This window comes from Polypterus senegalus, chromosome 1 (assembly GCF_016835505.1).
Source record: "Polypterus senegalus isolate Bchr_013 chromosome 1, ASM1683550v1, whole genome shotgun sequence".
Classification (NCBI taxonomy): domain Eukaryota; kingdom Metazoa; phylum Chordata; class Cladistia; order Polypteriformes; family Polypteridae; genus Polypterus; species Polypterus senegalus.
The window spans coordinates 136322799-136348533 of NC_053154.1; the positions used below are offsets into that span (position 1 = coordinate 136322799).

At 35.5% G+C, this 25735-nt stretch overlaps 1 protein-coding gene across 1 annotated transcript in view; it reads right to left on the reverse strand.

Moving 5' to 3' along the window:
- The window catches only part of si:ch211-51h4.2, a 411729-nt gene that overhangs the window by 310193 nt on the left and 75801 nt on the right, over positions 1–25735 (reverse strand). The window contains exons 2-5 of the mRNA XM_039758852.1: positions 25531–25572; positions 24563–24636; positions 24303–24371; positions 17481–17574 (exon numbers count right to left, since the gene is read on the reverse strand). Coding sequence (XP_039614786.1) covers positions 17481–17574; positions 24303–24371; positions 24563–24636; positions 25531–25572 — 279 coding nt within the window. The remainder of the gene's footprint in view (positions 1–17480; positions 17575–24302; positions 24372–24562; positions 24637–25530; positions 25573–25735) is intronic.

A 25735-nucleotide genomic window follows, 5' to 3' on the forward strand; every position in this document is an offset into this window, starting at 1 on the left:
CCATCGATCCAAATCGATCCCGATCCAGGGTACAGGCCTCGGTGTAACGCTCATTCCTTCGACGATAAACACGAATCCGTCCATCACCCCTGGTGAGACAAAACCGTGACTCATCAGTGAAGAGCACTTTTTGCCACTCCTGTCTGGTCCAGCAAAGGTGGGTTTGTGCCCATAGGCAGCGTTATTGCTGGTGATGTCTGGTAAGGACCTGCCTTACAACAGGCCTACAAGCCCTCAGTCCAGCCTCTCTCAGCCTATTGCGGACAGTCTGAGCACTGATGGAGGGATTGTGTATTCCTGGTGTGACTCGGGCAGTTGTTGTGGCCATCCTGTACCTGTAACGCAGGTGTGATATTCGGATGTACCGATCCTGTGCAGGTGTTGTTACACATGGTCTTCCACTGCAAGGATGATCAGCTGTCCTTCCTGTATCCCTGTAGCGCTGTCTTAGGTGTCTCACAGTGCGGACATGGCAATTTATTGCCCTAGCCACATCAGCAGTCCTCATGCCTCCCTGCAGCATGCCTAATGCACGTTCACACAGATGAGCAGGGACCCTGGGCATCTTTCTTTGGGTGTTTTTCACAGTCGGTAGACAAGTCTCTTTAGTGTCCTGCGTTTTTAGAACTGTGACCTTAAATGCCTACTTTCTGTAAGCTGTTAAGGTCTTAACGACCATTCCACAGGTGCATGTTAATTAATTGATTATGGTTAATTGACCATTCATGGAAAACATTGTTTAAACCCATTGCAATGAAGATCTGTAAAGTTATTTGGATTTTTAAAACATTATTGTTGAAATACACAGTCCTGAAAAAGGGACGTTTCTTTTTTTGCTGAGTATATATGTGTATATGTAAATATATATGGATATATATATATATATATATATATATATGTTTATATGTGTGAGTGTGTATATATATATAAATGTTTCCTTTTCTTTTTCATTGCTTCTTTAATACACTACTTCTCCGCTGCAAAGCGCGGGTATTTTGCTAGTATATATATGTATGTGTGTATATATATGTGTATATATGTATATATATATGTCTATATTTGTATATATGTATATATATATATATGTCTATATTTGTATATGTGTATATATATGTATATATGTATGTATATGTATACTGTATATATATATATGATGTGTATATATATGTTTATATATGTGTGTGTGTATATATATGCCAGCAACACTCATCACAATGACAACACAATTACATTGACAATCACGTTACGTTATTTTCAAAATGTTTCCTTTTCTTTTTCATTACTTTTTTAACACACTACTTCTCTGCTACGATGCGCGGGTATTTTGCTATATATATATCTATACTAATAAAAGACAAAGCCCTCACTGACTGACTGACTGACTCACTCACTCACTCACTAATTCTCCAACTTCCCGTGTAGGTAGAAGGCAGAAATCTGGCAGGCTTACTCCTTACAGCTTACTTACAAAAGATAAGCAAGTTTTATTTCGAAATTCTACGCGTAACCTTCATAACGGTCAATAACGGTCGACAACGTCCGCCATGTTGAACTTTCTTATTTATGGCCCCATCTTCACGAAATTTGGTAGGCAGCTTCCCTCGCTAACGAAACCGATGTACGTACTTATTTCGATGGTATAACGCCACTGTCGGCCGCCATATTGAACTTTCCAACGTCACTAATTTTCCAACTTCCCATGTAGGTAGAAGGCTGACCCCATCTTCACGAAATTTGGTAGGTGGCTTCCCTGCGCTAACCAAAACCGATGTATGTACTTATTTCGGTGGTATGACGCCACTGTCGGCCGCCATATTGAATTTTCCAAACGTCACTAATTCTCCAACTTCCCGTGTAGGTAGAAGGCTGAAATTTGGAAGGCTCATTCTTTACAGCTTACTTACAAAAGTTAAGCAGGTTTCATTTCGAAATTCTACGCATAACGGTCATAACGGTCAACAACGTCCGCCATGTTGAACTTTCTTATTTATGGCCCCATCTTCACGAAATTTGGTAGGCGGCTTCCCTGTGCTAACCGAAACCAATGTACATACTTATTTCGGTGGTATGACGCCACTGTCAGCCGCCATATTGAACTTTCCAACGTCATTAATTCTCCAAATTCCCATGATAGAAGGCTGAAATTTGGTACTTATTTCGGTGGTATGATGCCACTGTCGGCCGCCATATTGAACTTTTCAACAGTCTTTGTTACTTATGGGTCCATCTTCAAGAAATTTGGTACGCGGGTTCCCAACGCTAACTGAATCCTACTTACATACATATATATGTCCATAGCCTGCAGCTCAGTCACCATGTGAGGCGGCGTTGGGTCCCCCATCCCAACGCCTCCCACGTTGTTGGCTGCCTGCCTATATAAGACCGTCTGTCGCTCCAGTCTCTTCATTCCCTTCCTTGCTTCGCCACGGGATTCACGTCTCCACCCTGATAACTACAGCCTTTTTTTTAATCCACTGCTTCTCCGCTGTTTTATTGTTCATTTATTACGATGATAGTTATTGTGTAGGTATTTCAGACTTACTTTACATTGTTCAGGTACCCATTTCCTTTATCATTCCAACCGTACCCGCATTAACATGTCTATCGAGGTGATCACCATTGATCAAAGAACTGTCACTTACTGAGTGGTTTCCATGCCCAGAGATGGTACCTATCTTTTCCAATCTCTGTGTTACATATTGCACGGCCATATCAGGCTTACTCTTGATATCTGGAGAAACATTGTGTCTTATGTATTGAATGACTGGGACAGGTTCAAGGTGTGGACTGATGACGGTACAGGAGATAATTATACTACACAGGAGCACTATAAGAGTGAAATGCTTAAGCCCTTCACCTATGGTTCTGCATGTGAGTTGATGGCTGCCGCTGAATTGTTCAGTTGTCGCTTTCAAGTGTACCAAAATGGCCAAATATTTTACACCTTTGGACAACCGCCAATGCCTCATAAACATCTTAGATTCACAGGTGACGATTTCAGTAGTGGACACTTTGATGTTTATGAATGTTTAAACACTCAAAAGCTGGATGTGAAGTTATCGATGAAACTGGTTGTATACTTACAACGCTTGACAGATGCCGAATGTCACTTCAACACAAGTCCTACAAATACTGTCATAATTGAAACAAACCATGAAACTCAAAACCGATTATGACAGCAGCAATTCAAGCTGTGAGATTTGAAACAAGATTACTTTTTACATGGCCAACTGTACGCTGCATGCTCAAGAGTAAGCTCAGCGCACAGCTTGGTCATATTACAACCGGAGGGCCGAACTCACATTGTGGTATACAAAGAGATTCTTAACAAATAATTATTGGTATATTTTCCCTCAGTTTAAAAAGGTTTAATTTTCTTCTTAATAAAAATTTTAAGGCAGTACTTTGCCGCTGCGAAGCGCGGGTATTTTGCTAGTATACATATAAATGGCAAAGCCCTCACTGACTCATCACTAATTCTTCCGCTTTCCATATAGGTGGGAAGCTGAAATTTCGCATGCTCATTCCTTGCAGTGTACTTAGAAAAGTTAGGTATGTTTCATGTCCTATTGCAACACCCAAGTGGGGGAAATGGGTGTACCCCCTAAACTGTATATATAGATAGGGGAAACCCCTCCTCACTATTTCTGTGACTTCCATAAAACGTAGGAAGCCCAAATTTCCCATCCTTATCCTTAACACTGTACTTACAAACATTAAATATGATTCATTTCACGCCGTGCCCCATAATGAACTTTCGAAAATAATGTCTTCTTTTTGGCAGTTCTCACCATTATGCTGTAAGGAACTTTCGGAACTGGCATCTCCTTTTGGCGGTTTCATTCCTTATTTCCATTAACAGACGATTTATTTCATGGCGGAGACACACAAGGGGTCCCCCTTTCTTTTTCCACACGCCCGCTGTCCACGGCAATTCAAACGCCTCCTATTTCCAGTAAGGGTCTGCTTTGCTATGACAATAAATAAGTCACAGGACCAGACTCAAAAAAAGGTCGGCATTGACTTTACACAAGATTGCTTCTCACATGGCCAACTGTACGTTGCATGCTCAAGAGTAAGCTCAGCAGACAGCTTGGTATTTTACAGCCCGAGGGCAGAACTGCAAATGTCATTTACAAAGAGATCCTTACATCCTACAATCATAAGTTAAACTCTTTACAATCATCAAATTCACTCTCAATACTAAAATTAGCCTACGACAATTACATTGACAATCATGTTACGTTATATTTAAAATGTTTCCTTTTCCTTTTCATAACTTCTTTAACACAATACTTCTCCGCTGCGAAGCGTGAGTATTTTGCTAGTGTAATATATACATATTCTCGCACAATCAATTGATACAGGTGTATTTTTCTTCATTGTATCAACTAGACATTTGAAATACCTGAGGTGTAATTATAAAATATCGATTACCATTTTAATTATATAGTACTTGATCAAAACATATGCTGTATGACACACAGCAACAAATAATAAACAGTACAAATCTTTAAAAAAAGCCTATTGTTTACTAAGCAGCAATTTTAAAATTGTCTTTATCTTTTCTTTTTCTAATTAAAATATAAGCTGCTGCATTTTAAAGAAGCACACTGTCCAAATTTAAGCGGTGTCCATTTTAATTTAAAAGACAAAACAATGGTCTGAATTCCTTAAAGTAGCTTTTTTGACATTTGTCTGGTTGCACAGGATAGCTTTCCAATTACTTTGTTTCAATTTATTACTCCTCTTTCTTGAATGTAAAGGCTACTATACCAATCACCTCTCGTTCATTGATAAAACAAGCTTTCACTTGATGATCTTTGTTTACACTGCAAGAAGTTTTCTTCAAAAGAAAAAATAAAAAAGGCATGCACTGGCTCAACTACTTAATACCTTACGTAAAGAAGCACTACAACTAAATTATCATAAAGCTTAGAAAAGCAGGAGCTGAAAATACCGTTTTATGTGCCTTTTTACTGATCATCGATCGAGTCAGAGCATCCCTAGCTCATCACCAACCGATCGAAGCATTGCTAGTTTGAAGCCTAACTAGTAAGAAGTATGATGCTCAGAAACCAATGAATGAAGTCATCTATTCACTTAAGTAGCTTGAAGTTGCAGTCCTCATGTCAATGTGCTGGACATAATATTCTGTACAAAATTATATGAACTATGTTTAGAAATAACTTATAAGACTACTTTTATTAAAAAAAAATATTATAAATTACTGCCAACATAGGCTTATGAGATAAATATTCAACATTAAATAAAATAAAAAGTAAGAAGAATTGTTATGTCAAGGTAAGGTAAATATAAAATATGACTATTAATCATGGCACTTGAGATGTTGATTAGCACACACGTAAGAATTTCAATGTATTCTGTACACATGAAAATAACAATTATATAAACCTATAATTTGGGAATACTTACTTGGAAATATAGTGTGCAATTTCCAAAGACAACTTCCCAAACACCACATAGCATAAGGCAATTTGTAATTTAAATACTGAGATTGCTGGGATTTTTGTCAAGTTACACTTATAGTATTAACCATTATAAAATATCTCTACTCTTTTACATTGATAAATTTTGTGTCTTAAAGACTTTTTATAAAATTAGATTTAATTATCATACAAACTGGCCAGACTAAAAGTATAATCAATAAAATTGATTAAAAAGTTAAAACTAGTGCAATGCATAGATACTCTATCCATGATCTTATGTATATTTGTTTTATGTGCTAACTACTTGCCAAGATCTTGCTAACTCATGAATAAGTACTGAACAAACACATACATAGTACAGTATGGTGCAGTTTTAAAAAGGTCATCGACCATATACAGCTTTTTAAAGAAAACTTGGATATAACCTTATGTTCTTGTTTTCACATGGTTAACAATATGTCTGATAAGTAAATGTTTTTCATCTCACTCTTATGGTGTTGCAATATAATGTCACGCTTTTTATTAGCTAACCTTAAATTTGTATATACTGTAGGCAAATGTTTAGGTATTTTATGAGTACTTGACTATTTAAATGACCTTTCCTGAATCTTTTTGTACTATAAAAATGTACTTTATTGCAATAGCTTTTATTTGTATTTTTCTTAATTCCTGTGTATTTCTTCACATTAAATGAACACATTAGCTTCTTGACATTTTGTTACAGCTTAAAGTTGAGCCACAGTCAACAACTGTTGTTTTACTTTTTTTCAGATATGTTTAAAAGCAGTTAGCTTGCTTCTTAATTGGTACTACTATCTTACATTTTCAATTAAAAGGATAACTTTTTCAAATGTTTTAAATTCCGTTTTTCAGTTAATTAATTTATTAATTGATTGATTTTGCAATATGGTGAAACAGACTGTAGTATTGCTGCCTCAGTACCTCCAGATGCTGTTTTAGTTCTAGGTTCAATGCGTTTTCTGTGAAGTCTGCATGTTCTCATTTTCAATATACAAAGGTAGGCATTCAGATATACATAACAAATCAACACATAATGTATGCCTATCACAACACAATATTAATTATCACATTACAAATATTGCATTTTAAAATGTACAGTGTAATTTTCAGCTTGTTAAAATATATTGTATTACTACATATTACATTCTTCTCATGTTTTATTTTCATTCTATTATTGGCTTCAAGGTTTAATTTTAATGCATATATATTACAAATAATAAGGACATATAGTGCCATAAACTGCTGATATCAGATTGCCTGGAACTACTTCTGCTTCAAATGTCTCAACTCTCTCTTTATTATTTATTTTACTCATGGCTTCTTTGTGTTTAGAACAAATGGAGTTAAATTGTCTTCTAGTTTTTTTTGGTATTTTTTTAAATATACTGATATGAATTCAAAAAGGTAAAATATTTGAAAAATATTAATTTGATAATATTAATTCTCCCAAATAATGTAAAACAAATTCATGGCCAGTTGAGAAGATCTGGTTTAACATATTCCATCCAATTGTAAATTTGCATAACCCTTTAGTTTTGTAATTATGAATCCATTCCAAAAGAAGTGAAAGTGTTGTTTGACAGTCATTGTGTAACACTAGGTAGTTGCGTGTTCAGTACAGCCAGGAAGTTGAAAAAGCATTGACGTGCTCCTCCGGGCATCCAAGATTCTGGATTATTTCAAAAAAACAAGTCTACAGCTGTAGGAGAAGGATTTAAAATTTCTATTCAGGGCACAAGGCATTTGGTGTGTTTTTTGGCCACATATTTTAGTCTCGGGTCAATTAATTTTGGATTTGTTTTGCTTAATTTGGTTATTAACTTTTATTTTCTGTCTCTGGCAACAATTTTGCCTGTTCCATTTCCTGCCCTATAAAAACATGTTACCTCAAAACCTTTAACCATCTGTGACAGAAAAGGGTGAGTTCATCCCACTTTCATCTTATTTCTGACACTGGCATTGCAAATGACTCTTACCCTTTACCATGGTGGAGGTGACCTCACATGGCAGCTCCATTCAAGCTTTTTGGACTGAGCCTGACTAGGCTACAGGGGTCAATTAACTCAAAAACACAAATTTCACAAAAATTCAAAAGTGATGCATTGACAGGTAAATCTACTTCATAATAGCTTGCCAGCAATGGATGGCGTGTAATCCGCTTCTCTACTTCCACTTCCAATAACTGATTATTGCAATGTTTTACATGTTTGCTATATGTAAGTTATTAAGTTCCTAACATGAAGCACTCAGACATAAAACATTTAAACTTTAGGTTTATATTCATAGAAAAAGTAATTTAATAACATTTTAGTTATGTTACATTGTATTCACTGACTAGGAGCAGGTGCCCTTACAAAGTCGTGTTCCACTGAGAAGACTCTCACATGTTAACTCCAAAACAAGCATTTCCCCTTTCAAAAGCATCAACCTTAAGGCAGTGTATAAACTTTATGTACTCATCAGATTTAAAGGGCTGCAATGGTGAATAAAAATTTTGATTTTCATCTGTTTTGATTGTTTGGACCTCATATGTTTACTACATTTCATCAGTGGGAAAGCTGTAGGAACTCAGGCAAAGTTAATTATGATTAGAATTTGAAAACAGAGGAATACCAAAGGAGCTCTTCTTTTGTAATTCTGCCATTGTTTAGATTAAACAGAACAGAGTTTCCCCTTCGATGACACTTCCCAGAAGAAAAATTGCACAAGTATGAAAAGGGCTAATTGGCCACCAGGGTCATGCTGGCAAGAAATACAGGCCAGGCTTGACAAGTGTGTCCCAATATAAATGTTCAGGGCAAGGCTCTATTAGTTTTAATTAGAACATTAATTAAAGTAAAATTATAGATAATTTTTTATATCCCCATCCCCTTAGACCAAAACAATTCTGTCACGGTCTATAATTGTAATACTATCAGATTATTATGCATCCAATCAGATTTAGATAAGTGCTTATTACATATGTTTTTTATATTCCATACATTGTAAACATACAAAGCACTCAGCTGACTTATCATAAAAGATAATAATGTGACTCAGGCTCACCTGTAACATCTGGAAATTACTATAACGTTTACAATTACAGGGGAATGAAATTATTGCATTTCATTCACTGACTAAATGGGAAACAACTTGTAATGGGCAATGCAGCAACACATACAATGCTCTTTTCTTTTAACTGTATACCTCTTTTGTAATCTTTATAAATCACTGCTTTATTGCTTTATATAAGCAGGCAGTTACATAGATTTTCAAGGTCATCATGAGGAAGATGCATATTTATAACAAATTTGGGTGTAACACCATTTTGGTAAACTTTCAGTGGCATATTGAGAGAGCTGAGCTAGCACAGAAACAGAAAGACATCCAAAACATGCCTTGCAGAATAAGCAATATATTAAATGGCTAAATTAAAGTGCTGCCAACATTTTGGTCAGGTTTGTACTTCTTCTTATAATAAAGGTGGAACTCAAAGATGAAGTGGTGCTGGAAGCTGAGGATCCATTCTCTTTTGGGGTAGAAAGTCACTCACTTTTTAGCCAGCTACAAGTTCATAAACTTTCTTTGAGCTTGGAGGGTACTACTAGGCCCAGTCGAGGAAGACTGAGAAGCAGCCTTACTTCAAAAAGGGAACTTCAGCACTAAACTCATATGTTAAAAACAGCCACACATTTCCTTGTGAAGATACAGAGGACCATGTTGCAAAGACAAAGTGTATATTCCCCTGCCACCAAACCCAGAGCCAAAAAACACAACACGATGTGACATTGGGAATCGTCTTTAAAGGCTTGGTATTGTGTTTATCTGTGCCAAGATAAATTAGATCTCCAAGTAGTTAGTGAACAGTCAGCTAAGAACCTCTTTTCTCATGTTTGATTGCTATGGTCTAACAACCTAATAAACTTGGTTAGGTAAACTTCTAGCTTTTATAAGCTTCTGACTAAATTGGAAACAAAAGTTTTGAATCACAAAATAATGTTAAGCCTTCTCCCAACTAAGTCTGTGCTTTTAAAAGGGGAAATTGACTGTGATAACATGTTAAAATTCCATAAGTAAAACAATAAATGAAAAAGCCTGTTAAATTGGAAGACTCTAAAAAACCTGTAAAAGAACTAAGAACAGCTGGTCTCCTTTGTGTTATGTTTGTCTCATGGTCCCTCTTCTATGCCAATATATATTGTGTAGTTACTGTATTTCTGTAATTCTTGTGTATATTAATAAATTGGGCTGGCACCCTGCCCGGGATTGGTTCCTGCCTTGTACCCTGTGTTGGCTGGGATTGGCTCCAGCAGACCCCCGTGACCCTGTGTTCGGATTCAGCGGGTTGGAAAATGGATGGATGGATTAATAAATTGTATTTTAATTTGATATACTTTATTAATCCACGTGGGTAAATTTCCTTTCCACATTGCCTTTTGAGGTCAGAGTGCAGTGTTAGCCATTGTACAGCTACCCTGGAGCAATTTTTAGGTTAAGGTCCCAACGGAGTAGGATGCATTCTGGCAGTAATGGGATTTGAATCAGCAATCTTCCAGATACCAGCACAGATGCTTAGCTTCAGAGCCTCACTCCACCTTATTTTGTTTCTGAAATCAAGTTTGTTTTAGTAAGCTTGATATGAGTAATGGGTGGGAATTCTGCCTACAAAAATAACCTTAAAGTTTTAAGAAATGATCAAATTAATTAGTGACATTTCCAAAGGCAAAAAAGTAAATATTAAATAAACAACATAAATCAATTCATTCTACTCACATGCACTACTTTTACAAGATGTACTGTTATTCATATTGTGAGACTGGTGATTCCTGAAAGTATCTGAGAAGCTTAAGGGCCATTACTACTAACTCTCTACTCTAAATATGCACGTTGTTTAAGAAAACAGATGTCATCATATTTTCTGAATTGTTTTTTCTCTATTTTCTGTTTATTTTTTATTCCTCATAGGTTGATTTTGAAGTAATTTGATGCCTAGGTTCTGCACAGTGTATCTGCTTGATTGTATACTATGTTTCTTTCTTGAAATAAAGTAAAAAAAAAAAGAAGTTGTTTGCTTCTTTGTTGCAAAGAATAGGAGATAATGATGTTATTTGCTTAACTACTTCTTAGGAGTTCTTAAAAGAGAGATGCTTAGCTCAATATTTGCTACGAAGTGTAAGGAATGCAGCTTTTTATTTCCTTTGGAATTTTTAAAAGAAACACACATACATCATATTTGAGGATTCAACAAAGAGCCAGAGCTTAAAGGTCACAAGTCATAATCTGGGGCCATAAAAAACTCTTATGAAAGAACAATTCTCTTCTACTACAGTTCTGAATAAAAAAGGAGAGTGCAAATATGTCAGTGGAAAAGGAGAACATGTTAGGTATCATAATAATTGTTGCAGGAACCAATACTTGCATATATTTCAAAGTGGAGTAGACCAAAGCTAAAAAGGCAAGGGAGAAGTAAATCCTGCACAAATTAGGTTAGGTTTTAACAGAAACATATATATTCACCGCTCTGTAGGAAATAATTCTGTAGGAAATAATTAAAAATCACTTACAGAAAACCTATATCTAAACAAGGTATGCATCCATGTTATTGACTCATTAATTTCTGTTTGTTATAAAGATTCTATCAGTTCTACACTTCATCTTGACACATTTTTGGCACATCCACTTCACATCTCCCCACCCCGTACACCATTGACACCACCACCATAATACCAGCAAATTTGAAAGCAATGTAATTCTGTCCCTCTGCGTTACTTGCACTTATCATGCAGTCTAAGCAGCTGATGCTGTAAGCCATCATCAACATCAGTGAATTGGTGACTAATTGGGTTCATTTATTGATTTATTTAACAAGATTATTTTTTTGCCCAGAATTTCAATATTACTGATAATGGTGCAGGTGAGAGAGACTACATTCAGTTATTATATAATATTGGCTTTTTCTTGTTTAAGAGAAATGCATTTTCAACTGAAATTGAATAATTTCCCAAAGTGATTCAGTTGATTAATTTTGCTAAAATGTTTAATTGGAAACTCCACATCACTACCTTTTCAGTTTTACTACAAAAATGGTAGTTGATAGAAACTACAGAGAAAGTGCTGCACTATTTTTAATAGACGTTATGATAAAATCTAATTTAGTTTAATAGATTTTTATTTTATTTTATGGTATCGTATCATTTTAATTTTGTCACTCGAGAATATTTGTCATGATCTATTGTGTATAAGCTTCATCTAAATCTACTGTTTGACTTTTGATGTGATAAAAGACCTATGGACTCAGTTGTGTGAATCTTCTATTCACCAAATGATTAATTAACTATGTAAAGCACCTGTTTCTTTACAAGCTTAACTTACTGCTTTCTAAATAAATTTAAAGCATAACAAATGCAGTATAACTGAAATGTGAAAATACAGTGAAAAGAGTCTAAAGGATAATCACAAATAATAAGAAACAATTAAATATAAGAAAAAAAAACAGCTATGGGCAGATCCATCAGGATGCCCTAACAGATGAGTCAAGCGATACAGTAAAAAAGGTTCTATTATATTCTATGAAAATGCTTTATGATGTTAAGATTTTTATACAGTACGCCATTCATATTTTTTCTCATGAACTGTTTATAAAATTTTAAAAATGTCATTAAAAATTGTCACTAATTCAGAAAGGATGTAATGAAACTAGTTTGATAAAGAGTTAAAAGCAGACATAAATATATTTGCATTTGCAAGAAATGCACATTTTTGTAAGAAAAACTGAAATGTAACTATATATGTACTGTAAATATTTTTCTCACAATTCAATAACATGAATAATGAAGCTAATTAAATATAAACTCACATCTACAGCAAATGAGAACTCAAAGGATTTCACTACTAGAACGTACTTTAGCAGTATGATTTCAGATGTAAAAGGTTGTGTTTCACTAATATGCTGGAATTCTATGAGAAAGCAACAAAAGCAAGTGATAAGAAAAGTGTATACGCATGATATGTATCTGGATTTTCAAGAGGCTTTTGCCAGGGTACTAGAGCTGTCAGATTGAACATTGCTATTCAAATAAAATTCAAATTTATATAAAAAGGTCTTATTTTAAGGTGAAAGCTGACATTCAATTGTAAAAGAATTGCTGTTTGTTTAACCTGTGTTAAATTTGGCCTTGAGTTACTCCAGACATACTATGCAAAACTGATGGGTTTTTGCACTTTATTCCAGCATTTTCATAATTCTGAATGGTTAGACTGTTATCTTTATTAGTTAAACGTATAACCAGATTCCCAAAATAGTGGGGTTTTTTCTCATTACTCTACATTTTGATTTACAAATGTACTTAGAACAGGTTTTCTGTGCCCTAAAAGAGTCATTTTGTATCTGATTTTATTCCACTCACACTTAAACTCCAAGATCCCTGACTGTTTAATACTAAGACCTTCTTATTAACATAAATGAAAATAACTGTTATAATTTGGATTTTCTTTATTACAACAGTATAAAATCTCCACTTTTAAAGGACTTGACAATGTCAATTTGTCCCGTCTAACAATTAATCTGTGTTTTATGTGGCTACTGATTTTGACACATAATGCCTAAAGCAATGATGTGTAACTAAAAAACATTCAATTATTAAAATACCATGCATTTGTAAAGTAGTAAAAATATAGACAGATTGTGCTGACCTTGATTGTGACTATCCCATGAGCCACAGAGAAGCAGCTTTTTTAGGTGAGTCCCCAGGTGCAGACTGTCTTTTTATTCTGAATGCCAATATATAAATGGTACCTTGCCGCTGCCCACTGGACACCTCCAAAATAATAAAACAAGTCTGCACCTTTGACCTTTCTGCCTCTTGCATGCTCTTTTTATTTCACTCACTGTTCTGACCCTGTTACAGTCTTACTAACTGACCCATATTCCACTTGATCTTTGTTGCAACAGCGAGCAATAAAAGCAGCCACAAATAGGAGCTTAAATCCTTATGAGCCACACATGCTGGCTGTTCATTACATTGGCAAAAATCAAACACAGTAAGCAAAGGGTTATGGTGATGGGACCTTTTTCAGAATTAGGTGATGCAGAGAGACATCCCTCATGGATCAGTGTCTGGGCAACTGGTATTTTTAATATGCATAAAAGATCTAGACAATAATATCATCAATAAGCTGGTTAAGTTTGCAAATGATGCCAACTAAGTCAGAGGGCAGATAATACACTGTAGAATCCACTAAATTGCTACAGAGGAACTTAGATAGCATGCAGGCTTTGACAGATTTGTGGTAAATGAAATAGGAGGTCTAAAACTTGAAAGTATATTTATGAGAATGATCTAGAAGTCAAAGTGGACTTGTCACAATTTACATCAATAAAGTATACAGAAGCAAGAAGACTAATAGGATGTGTGGTTTAATTGGCAATTATGTGTAGTACAAATCAAAGGAGATTATGCTTAAGTTATAAAAAAAATACACTAGTGAGGTATCATCTGGAGTATTGTGTACAGCTTTGGTCTCCATATTACAAAAAAAGGACCTGAGCCTTTTCATTTTAAACAAAAAGAGATTGTAAGTACCACAGGGGTTGGACGGGCATCCCGACTAGAAAAGGGGATGTTTCCTTACCTAGACGGAAGGCTCTGAGCTGGTAGATGGGCATCCCGACCAGGAGAGAGGAAGAAGCCAGACCCGGAAGTGATGGCTGAAGTGGATGGACGGACAGTCCACCGGAAGATGTCACTGGGGACTCTTTATTCCCCCAGGATGCTAGATGGCAGCGGCCCTGGATATCGATGTCCAGTAAGGAACAAGTAGGGTATGCTGGGAAGTATAGTCTGGCAACACAGCCCTGCTGGGGTTCGTGGGTGCAGCAAGGAGGCTCTGCAGGGAAATGTGCTCCCTAATAAATGGGACTTCTGTATAATCCAAAAGTACTTCCATCTGGCAGAGCCCTGGCAGTAGCCCTGGAACCAGAAGTACTCCCAGATCTTTAATAAAAGGTACGGCACTCCCTTGTCCAGGCGAGTTGGAGCTCGGAGGACGTACAGCAACACTTGACTGGAGGAGGGTAGTGCAGTGTTCTTAAAAGAGTATTGTGAGTAGAGAGACAGAGAGAGAGAACGAGAGAGAGAGAGAGAGAGAGAGAGAGAGAGAGAGAGAGAGAGAGAGAGAGAGAACATGTGTTTGTGCTATTGCAACTTTGAGAAGGCATTGTGTTGAATAAACCTTCCATTATTTGAACTCGGGACTCTTTGTGTGTTTGTGTTTTGGGGTTTGGGTCTTGCTGACGGCCCGGTTCAATTACAAGATTAATGGGTGACAATGATTTATATATTTAAAATTACGAAGAAAATTAATACAGTGGATTTCAACTGCTACTTTAACAAGACAACACAGTTGGAAACTAAAATAAGGAAGAATGAACTTATTTAGCTGAATAGCATATTCATGTCAATACAGTTCTCGTGTTGTAGTGGCTAAATTAATGACTGGCAATGAAAGTATTGAAGCGCATCTGTGAGAATAATACAGTGGACAATTTCAGGTAGACTGAAAACAAGCAGTACATATCAAGTATTGATCACCAAGCATGTACACTATAATAAAATTCTTCTCTATGGCTGAAGAAATATCAAATTAATAAATATTTAACAACAAGAATTTATTGTAGATGCAAATGTGGTGAGTACAAATGAAAATGTATAGTTTCAAAACGATTACAGGAAGCTACACAGAGAACTAAATATGCATGTACTATAGGTGGAAAGTTAAAACAAAATATACTCCCAAAACCTGCACCAACAATGTTGAATAAGGAGACAAATCTGTCAGATGTCTGTCTACTTAAAAAAATTGAGTGTATCATTGGCACTATGCCTTTAGTTACAGGCACACAAAATTGTTTTACCATTCTGTATAAATGAAGAAACTTTAGTTGAGGAAGTGATTATTGAAAACTTTTATCTGAGATTCAAGTATAATTGTAGTATTAACTTAGAAACCTCCTGAGCAATATACATTATTCATAACTGAATTCAGCAACCTTATATTTGTCGTAGCTATATTAATATTCACAGACACCTTAAGCAAATGCTTTGAACAACTACTGAAGTCAGCAGAGATTATTAAAAGTCTAGGTCACTTTTGCAATTATACATTAGATTTAAGTAGCATTTGTGGAGCTCAAATTCAGAATGTAATTATTACTGTATTAAATGCAATTATTTCTGATCACTACTTAATTATATATGATGTGTTCCCAGTTTGTTTAAGCTAGAACAGTCTGATAGTAAGGTCAGAATGATTGTGCAATAGTAGCACTACTGCCCTGTAGTAAGGAGGCCAGGGTTTGTATCCTGGGAACGCCCTGCATGGAACTTGCATGTTCTGCTCGTGTCTGCTTGGTTTTATGCCAGGTGCTCCTGTTTCCTCCCACAGTCCAAAGATATGCAGGTTAGGTGGATTGGCAATGCTAAATTGGCCGTAGTGTGTGATTGGTGTGTGTGTGTGTGTGTGTGTATGTGCATACCTTGTGATGGACTGGTGTCCTATAGAGAGTTTGCTCCTATTTTGTACCCTGCCCTAGCTGGGATGAGCTCCAGAACCCCCTGCATCCCTGTTCAGGACTAAGCAGGTTAGAAAATGACTGACATTATAGTAATACTATTTCATCAAATTTAATGGATGAATTAATGATAGAATACATTAATATACCAAAAATTCTCCATAAGTGGAGAGCAACAAAACTACTTGTCTTTCAAACATTACGGAAAAGGAATAAAAAAGCTCATATTCTGGCATGTTCCAAATAGTATTTTACATGGAAAGATGAAAAAAGAAACAACCATTGTACACTATTTGAAAAAGCTGCTAATTTCGGAGCTGGGAAACCTAAAATGCTATGGCACATTCCATACATATTACCAGCACAGATTTTATTTTTTTAATAACAACCATCTAGAAAGCTATCTTTCCTTACACCCAAACTACAAAAGTAAATCTAATTTCATAACAGAACAGGAAATTGCAACCTTATTTTACAAATTTAAAGCTAGTACCTGGGCATTAGAACCAATCCAAACAACAGAATGATCATTCACTATTCCTGCAACAGTAATTTTTAAAATAATTGATAGATCACTCTCAGCTAGCTGAGTTCCTAATGCACTTTAGCTGTAGATTTTCAGAGTGTTACTAACATAGTTGAGTTTAGACCCAAACTTGGTTAACAGGTACAGACCAATTTCAAATGATTATTTTCTTTCTAAATTACCACAGTAGCCTCACAGCTTCAGTCTATTTTACTGTATTTATTACAATTTACTTGGATTAAAAAATCAGGCATTCAATATAAATATTTAGCAAAATAAGAAACCACCCTGATTATATATGTAACTGTGGGGTTTAAATCACCTCGCCCCATAACTCAGACCAGAATCAGGAGAAGAGTTGGGAAAAAAGTTCACTGACAAGGGAAGAAGATGCTATCATTAAAAAGAGGGTTAGGGGAGGGCACTGCATGATAAAGACATATAGTCTACACAGATTAGATAAAGCTTTTTATTTGTGCTTTATGTTGTCTCTTTGTGAGACACATCCTTCTGTATTAAATTAAAAGAACCACCTTCTAATGTGTTTGGGTTCCATGACATTAGTATGGGCATGAACAGATACCAAAATAGTGGCCTCTTCTGCCACTGTATTTGCACAAACATACCTGAAATATATTCACTTTGTAAAATACTTTCTAGCAGAATTCTCAGAGCTCTGAATGAAAAATATTGCATATTTTCAAAAGCTCAGCAACAAACAGTATTCTCCTTATTTCTAAATAAAACAATATAATTTTTCTGTAGGCTTTTCATTAACTGTTTTTACTTGTATAAAACTGGTACATTTTTAAGCCACTGATTTTATTTTATCAGACTATTCAATTTCAACAATATATGAAACATTTATATTTTAATGGTACAGTGCACAACTCTCAAAAAACTACATTCTGTATATCTTTATAGTTGTAATTACCAGGGTCTTCAAGCTCTTCTTCTTCCTCTGTACTGTGAAGAATTGTGTCTTGATCATCAACATTCTGTAGAAGAATCTTCTCTGTACCTGAAACCTAATAATTTAATATAATGTTTATATACAGTAGAGTCAATTCTTTTGCTAATTTCATAAGAACTGTTTTTTTGGTCAATGATGCCTGTCTATGCTAACTATATAATACTAACACGTCATATACATGCATTTTAAAATATACAGTATATACCCTATCCACTCAAGATAAAAACAACAAAACAACAAACGCTAAAGTCTTTTTAGCCCTACCTCAAAACATCTGGAGGTTAACCATTTAAGTAGATGGGCTGGTCAATTGCCCTCAGTGAACTATTCAGTTATACTTTGTTAGACTGCCATGTTGATACTCCAGGCTCTGACAGTTATTTCATGTACTTCAGCATCATATCCTTATGAAAACTAGAATTAAAAGGTCTGATTACAGACAGCACGTCTTCTAGAGGAAAACAAAGACTATGTTCAATGATTATTCCAAACATCTTTGAAAGCTCTTCTACTAAGCAGCTGAATGCTACCTAAGCAGTGTCCATGACCTTTGTTTATTAAAACAAGCACATTATTTAGCATTTCCTAGTGCCCTAGGAATGTTTTGCAGGTGTTGTCAAATTGGTTCTTACCATTCTAGATATGCACAACACCTATGGTTCCTCCTAATACATGTGCTAATGTACTGCCTGAGGTAAAGCTAGTCCTACTTGGCACATCCCTATGTAAAAGACTCTTCTAAGATTTTTTTTACTCAATTACGTTTTAAAGGATGGCAGGTAAATGTATCATATAACTGAAAGACACTATTAGTCAAAGGAGATCCACAGATTACAATCAGCAATTTTGTAACAACACACCATTATAGACTTGATATACGCATTACTACAGATCATTAAACCAGGCCCATGTGGTGGTGACTGCAATAAACTCACGCTTTCTTCCTCAGATCCTCCCACACAGATTTCCTTCTGATGTGGTTCACTCCAGTTCTCTAAATGATTTTAAGACCTTGGATGAGCTTTTTTTACTGATATACAGTACATTTCACATTAGTATTATTTTGTCTTGTTTTTCACTTTCTTTTCACTTTTACCCTCGTACCTTTAAACTTCCAGGATAGAATTCACTGGTTAATTGTATACAAATACTCACTCTGTCCTTATCTATGGCTAAAACCCCTTGCCCAAATTGTGTGAATGATTTACCTTCTGCTTTAAAACATTCCACGTTTACACAAATAGTCAAAAGTTTTAGAACACCTCAGTTTTTCCAGTTTGAAATGCAATGAATGACCTAAAATGGTGAAAAGGTAGACAGTAAACTGCCATAGGTTTAAATGTAATGTTTAGGTTAGCTAAAACTGAAAGAAAAAAAAAATTCAGAATATTACAAATGGGCCTTCTTCAGAGAACAACTAATAGGTTACAATATATACATATTCTGCAGCAATTAAAGAAAATTAAGCCCAGCAAGTTAAAGCAAACAATTTGTATTGGTATCCCAACTTCTGTTGATTACTTAAAACCCTCTGTCTGTCTTAAAGCAGAGTTGGAACAGATTGTATTACTAAACCCTCTGAAGTACTATTTAGACAAAATTACACTATAGAAAGTTGTAAATTCCAGTGATAATGCAATAAAATGACAAATAATAAATGAAAGGCGACATAGTATTATTACTATACAGAGCAGGCCTTTCATTTGGAGAAATTGCACAAAAAATCAAAGTACGGCGTCCTACACAATCCAAAGGCAATTGGAAACTTCGAGGAAACTTTGATAGGAAAAGAACTGGCAGACCCAAAATCACAACCCAGTAAGAAGACAAGTTTCTCAGGGTCACCAGCTTGTATGATAGGCGCCTCACAGCACAACAGCTTCAAGCACAGCTTAACAGTGGTCAAAAAAAGCAAGTCTCAGTTTCTGCTTAGCATTACTGGTGAAATAGCTGTAACATTGTAAGTTTTTAGCATTGTGTCCCCATCAGGTATGTACAATGAGAGTATCATTAATGTAAGAGTAACCAATTCCTTAAGCAGGCGGCAACAGACAATACACCATATTTTATGTTTTTGTTTTATTCACCAAATGTGGCCTTAGAGAAAAATCAATGTGGCAATGACAGAATGCGGATATCACACAATATGCAAGCAAGTCATGATTTCATCTGATGTTTAGTGGATAGGAGGTGACAATAATAATCCATTTATTCAAAACCATATGACAATTTTTCATAATGTTTAGGAAATAAACAAAAAGATAGTAGACACTAATATGCAATAATGTGAGTATCATCTGCCATTGATTGTGATGATTTGCAACATAAGGGTTTAAATATATACTTCCTTAAATACAGTAGTTGATTCTTTATCTAAAAGTGACAAAACTTTTTCTTAATACAGACCATTGAAAATGAATCTTAATAATAAAATAAAAAATAAACAATAAAAGATTTTGTTAAGTATGAGAACATTAAGCAATACTTCAAAAAAATGAAATATTTTTTTACTGTCTACTAGCACGAATGTTAAGAGTGGATATATGCTTGAGTGGCTGAGATGAACTAGGGACTAGTTCCTAAAAATTATGTACAAGTGCTCATGAAAATGTTCATAATAATACATAATTAAACAGGTGAAAAGTAAGGGATGAAGATTAATGTACTGTATCATACTTTGTCTTTAAAAGGTAAAATTTTGGAAATATAATTATTATAATAATTATTATTTTTATTAAATTACAAATTAATCAATAATTTATTAGTGAACCTCACACACCAAATTTTTTTTCACTCAAAAACAGAAAATAGATGCCTTGATTTCTTCCAAGTACATTTACAAATACAACTACAAATCAGAAAAAGTTGGAAAATACAAATAAACAAAATGCAGTGATTCTTAAATTCACTTTGACTTGTATTCCTTTATTTCAGGTCTGCAACACTTTCCAAAAACAAATTGTGACGGTAAAGGATGTTTCGGCACTGATGATACCAAGTGATGATGCGTTTCAGGTGTCATTTTGTCCCATTCTTTCTGCATACACGTCTTAAGGTGTGCAACAGTATGGGCTGTCATTGTTGCATTTTTAATTTTAAAATTCCACATACATTCTCTATTGTGGACAGGTCAGGACTGCAGGCGACCAGTTTAGTACCTGTACCCTCTTCTTCCGCAGCCATTCCTTTGTAACGTGTGGAAAATGTGGTTTTGCATTGCCTTGTTGAAATATGCATGGACATCCTGGGAAAAGATGTCATCTTGATGACAGCATATGCTGCTGTAAAATCTCAGTGTACATTTCTGCATTAATGCTGTCGTCACAGAAGTATAAATTACCTTTGCTAAGAGCACTGACACAACCCTAAGATCCTGGCTTTTGGGCTTGTTGTCTGGATGGTTCTTTTGTCATTGGTCTGGGGCACACGGCGTCCATTTATTCCAAGAAAGATCTGGAATACTCGTTCAACTGACCTCAATTCAAATTTTCATTCTGTGATGGTCCATCCAGGATGCCATTGAGCCCAGAGAAGTCAATGATGCATCTGAACATGGTTAACATAAGGCTTCTTTTTGCACAGTAAAGTTTTAAGTGACATTTGTGAATGTATTATTGTGTTTGACAAAGGTTTGCCAAAGAAATACCTCACCCATGTGGTTATATCAGCTATTGATGAGTGATGGTTCTTGATGCAGTGCCAACTGAGGGATCAGAGATCATAGGTATTCAGCTTAGGCATGCACCCTTTCGCTTTATGCAATGAAATTCCACCAGATTCCTTGAATCATTTAATGATATTATGCAAAGTTTAGGAAGAAATATGCAAATCCCTTCCAATCTTTCTTTAAGGAACATTGGTTTTAAACATTTCAATAATTTTGTCATGTATTTGTTGACAAACTGAAGTACTCTGCCCAATCTTTGCTCCTGAAAGACCCAGCCTTTTGTGGATACTGGTTTTGTACCAAATCATGGTGACAATCACCTTTTGACATCACCTGTTTGAAATCACATATTTTTTTTTTATCTCATGTGGACAACGGGGGGCACTCCAGGTTCCCAAACACCCAACACAAGTTGGCTTAGACACAGGTTAAAAGGCAAAACAGTCTTTATTCGGGGGAAACTCCTCCCTATAAGCATTTCCCACCACAGCCACAAGTACCTATAAACACAAGCACAACTCTAATCTTTCTTTCTCTGCCACTTGTCAATGCCCCCTCCACTCCTCCTCACAAGCTTCGTCCACCTTCCACTTGACTCTGGCTCACTGGAACTGAGGCAGTTGGCTTCTTTTACTTCCAGTGTCCCAAAGAATTGGTTCAGGAGCACTTCCAGGTGAGATGGAAACACAACAAAGTAGGGCTTCCCAGTCACCACAAAAACCCCTGCCAACACCCAAGGAACCCAACAGGACTGAGCCAAACTGTGGGAATCTATGGCACTGCTGAAATTCAGGGGGGCTGCCATCTAGTTTTCCGGGGGAGGCAGTGCCCTAAAGAAACTACCTTCCTCTATCCTTCCACATCATGGGCGTCCTGGCCTGGTGTCAGCCATCCCTTGCACTAATTACCGGCACAAATTTGCCCCATCCCAACATCTTTTGGAATGTGTTGCAGGCCTGAAATGCAGGAATGGATGTGTATATTTACAAATGAAATGATGCTGACCACACAAAACATGAAATATCTTGGGTTCATACTGCCTGCAATAAAATAAAAGTCAAAGCAAATTTAACAATGTTGTATTTTCCACACTGTCACAACTTTTTCTGGTTTGGGATTGTAAACTAGTAACCTGCTAACTGTATTAATACCAATCAATCATTTTTTGGATGCCATCACCTATTTGAGTATTGTTGCTAACCATGAGCATCTCTTCCTTACCAAGATTTTCCCTTCTTTTTGTAGCTACTTTCAGCATGATAATACACCATGTCCCAAAGCAAAAGTCATATCAAACTGATCAAAATGATCAGTCGTTGTCTCAGTCATCAGATTTAAATCTAATAAAACACCTTTAGCATGTGGCATAAAGGTAGAATCACAGCATGAATGAGCATATGACAAATCTACTGTACATAAACTACACGATGCATTTATATCAACACATACCTGGATCTCAAAGGTATTTTTTCCAACATGTTGTGGAATCCATGTCATGACGAGATGAGGTTATTTTGAGAGCAAATGAAGGCCCTAACCAGTATTAGTATACTGGTCCTAATAATTTGTTTGGTGAGTGTATGTTGTTGCTGAAAACATTATGATGAAGGAACACCTTACGTAATGCCATTTTCTTTTATATCTCTTGTTAATATAAATCTTTTAGAAGAATAGTTTGATTTCCTTCAGTTCTTTGTCATTGCTCACACTCTGCAGTTTTGGAATAAACCAGCACTTCTATAAAATGTTTACGGCACTCTTATGCCATATTTCCATTAACATCCAGAAGGAGAACATAGAGTAAAGATGAGGCAAGGGGCCGCAGAGGATGCTTTTCCTAAACAGAGAGTACCTGTATACTAAATGAAAGGAATTAATTGATTCATATTTGACTACACACTAGATATGATGTAGTTATATTACTGCAGAACTGATCGTTATGCTTGCTTCTTTTTATGTTCTCATTTCATCTATTCTTTTAGCACTATTTACAGCACAGAAAAAGCCTTTTTCAACCAACTTATTTGATGCTTGCCAATATGCCAAACAATTCATTGGTAGTAGTAATAGTAGTAGTCATAATAGTAGTAGTATTATCACATATACAGAGTACAGTACACTTAAACAAAACATCACCATTCTTTGGAATCATAACAAACAAGAACACAAGGGAACATGTGATGCACCGGTAAAATTGTTTATTACTCTGCATTTATGTCTCCAATTTCTTTAACTTTATTTTGAAAGCAATTCATCCTTCCATCTTATTTCTAAGAACATTGCTCCCTTAGACAATAACTTTTGGTTCACCACTCCTTGACTTTCAATTCCCTGCTAAAAAAATCTTGCCATGAATTAGCTCATGAGACTTTTAGTTTGGAGGTCATGAACACGTTACATAATTTAACACTAGAAATCCACACACAGAAACATGATTCAAACATTAAGGTTTCTCACAGGAATTAATTCTGAAATAACAGGTTTTAAAGACGGGCATATTAACAAGGGGCCTGCAATAGTAATCTTGAAAGACGCCTCTAAAGAACATGATGACAATTATGAAAACCTTACTACTGACTTCACTGAGCCAGACCCTGACTTGAAATCTGTCCCTAAGTGACAACATCTGTATTATAGGCTTATCAGTGGATATTGAGGAAAATGGCGTGAAAGATTTAATTGAAAATGTATCCAAGAATGGTTCCTCGAACTAGCTGTTGGGTTTTTTGGAATGTCTTCTGATGTTAGATGTTTAAATATATATTTGATTTCAGATCTATCTAAATTAGAGACCAAAATTATTACATTCAGGATAAATAATGATATCACCTTAACCTGCTTCATGATGAAGGCCATCTGAAAACACTTCATAATTATAATGCCAAGTAACTTTTCTTAGATTCTTAAGCACATTTGATTTCAGATCTGTCTAAATAATTATATTACTTAGCCCTGCCTGTTTTCTAAATGTATGTTAAAAGATCATTTTAAGTGGCACTCAATACCTTACTAAAAATGTGTATATATTTCATAATATAGTTTTTAATCTTATTGATTTGCAAGTTTTACTTCACTGAAAAAATTAGTAATTGAAATAGTGTTAGTGAACTACTAACCTTTAAAGACTCCATTTGAACAGCTTGACATCTTTGCAGTAATTCAACAAACAGGTAGATCAAGAGAGCCTAGCAAGTGAAGCAAATATTAATTTACTTTAATTGAACAATTTATCATTGTTATTGCACCATAAAGTTATATATATACTTTTATATATATACCTAATGGTGCAATAACAATGATAAATTGTCCAATTATATATATATATATATATATTACATACATACATTTTAATTGTAATTATTTAATTGCTACTTGCCTGCATAATGAAGCCAATTAGAAATGTGACCAGGAATGGCTTCAGTCCAGCTTGGGCAATCTTTACTGGGAGTCCTTTAAAAATTCAACAAATTTAAATTGGAAAGATATATTCTTAAAGAAAACATAGGGGTATGGAATTTATACATAAAACAACAAAACTTTACATTGATAGTTTTTCAACAAATGCTTAGATTTTGGAGGCTGATGATTAATAAGGGTTAATAGACAACCATCCATCCATCCATCCATTATCCAACCTGCTATATCCTAACTACAGGGTCACGGGGGTCTGCTGTAGCCAATCCCAGCCAACACAGGGCGCAAGGCAGGAAACAAACCCCAGGCAGGGCACAAGCCCACCTCAGGGCGCACACACACACATACACACACACACACCAAGCACACACTAGGGACAATTTAGAATTGCCAATGCACCTAACCTGTATGTCTTTGGACTGTGGGAGGAAACCGGAGCACCCGAAGGAAACTCACACAGACATGGGGAGAACATGCAAACTCCATGCATGGAGGACCTGGGAAGCAATCCCAGGACTCCTTACTGCGGGCAGCAGCGCTACCTACTGTGCGCCATCATGCTGTCCTACTCAGAATATATTGAATGCAATTATGGTTATGCCAAAAAGAGCAAAATAATGAAGTACCACATGCTTAAAAGTATAAATGAAAAAGGTTTAAACAATTTAGTAGAGAAAATTAAATACTGAGGATTTTACAATAATGGCACTAATGTGAGAGCCTTGTCTGTAATTTATTCTAAATGTTAGCACTAAACTATCAGAATAAATTAAACAAAAAAAGCAATTGCAGTATTTTTATGAAACATGTCATATGGAGAGTCAAACAATACTTAGAAGTAAACTCTCTTGCATATTATAAATGGGTTTGCTTCAAAATTCTGAACAATATGCTCTGTTTAATTACACTATTTTAATATACTATACTTACCTAAGATTCCAGTCCCCAAAATGGCTGCAATAGAGATAAAATCTAAAAGAAAAGACCAAAATGACTTATACTGTATGTTTCCAAGAATTAGCAAACAGCAACAATGCACCAAATACATCTCAAGACATTTCCAGTTTTTTCATTTTCATTACCATAAATGTCTGCTTTAAACTGCCCTAAAATGTTTCTGGACTAATTAACAGTA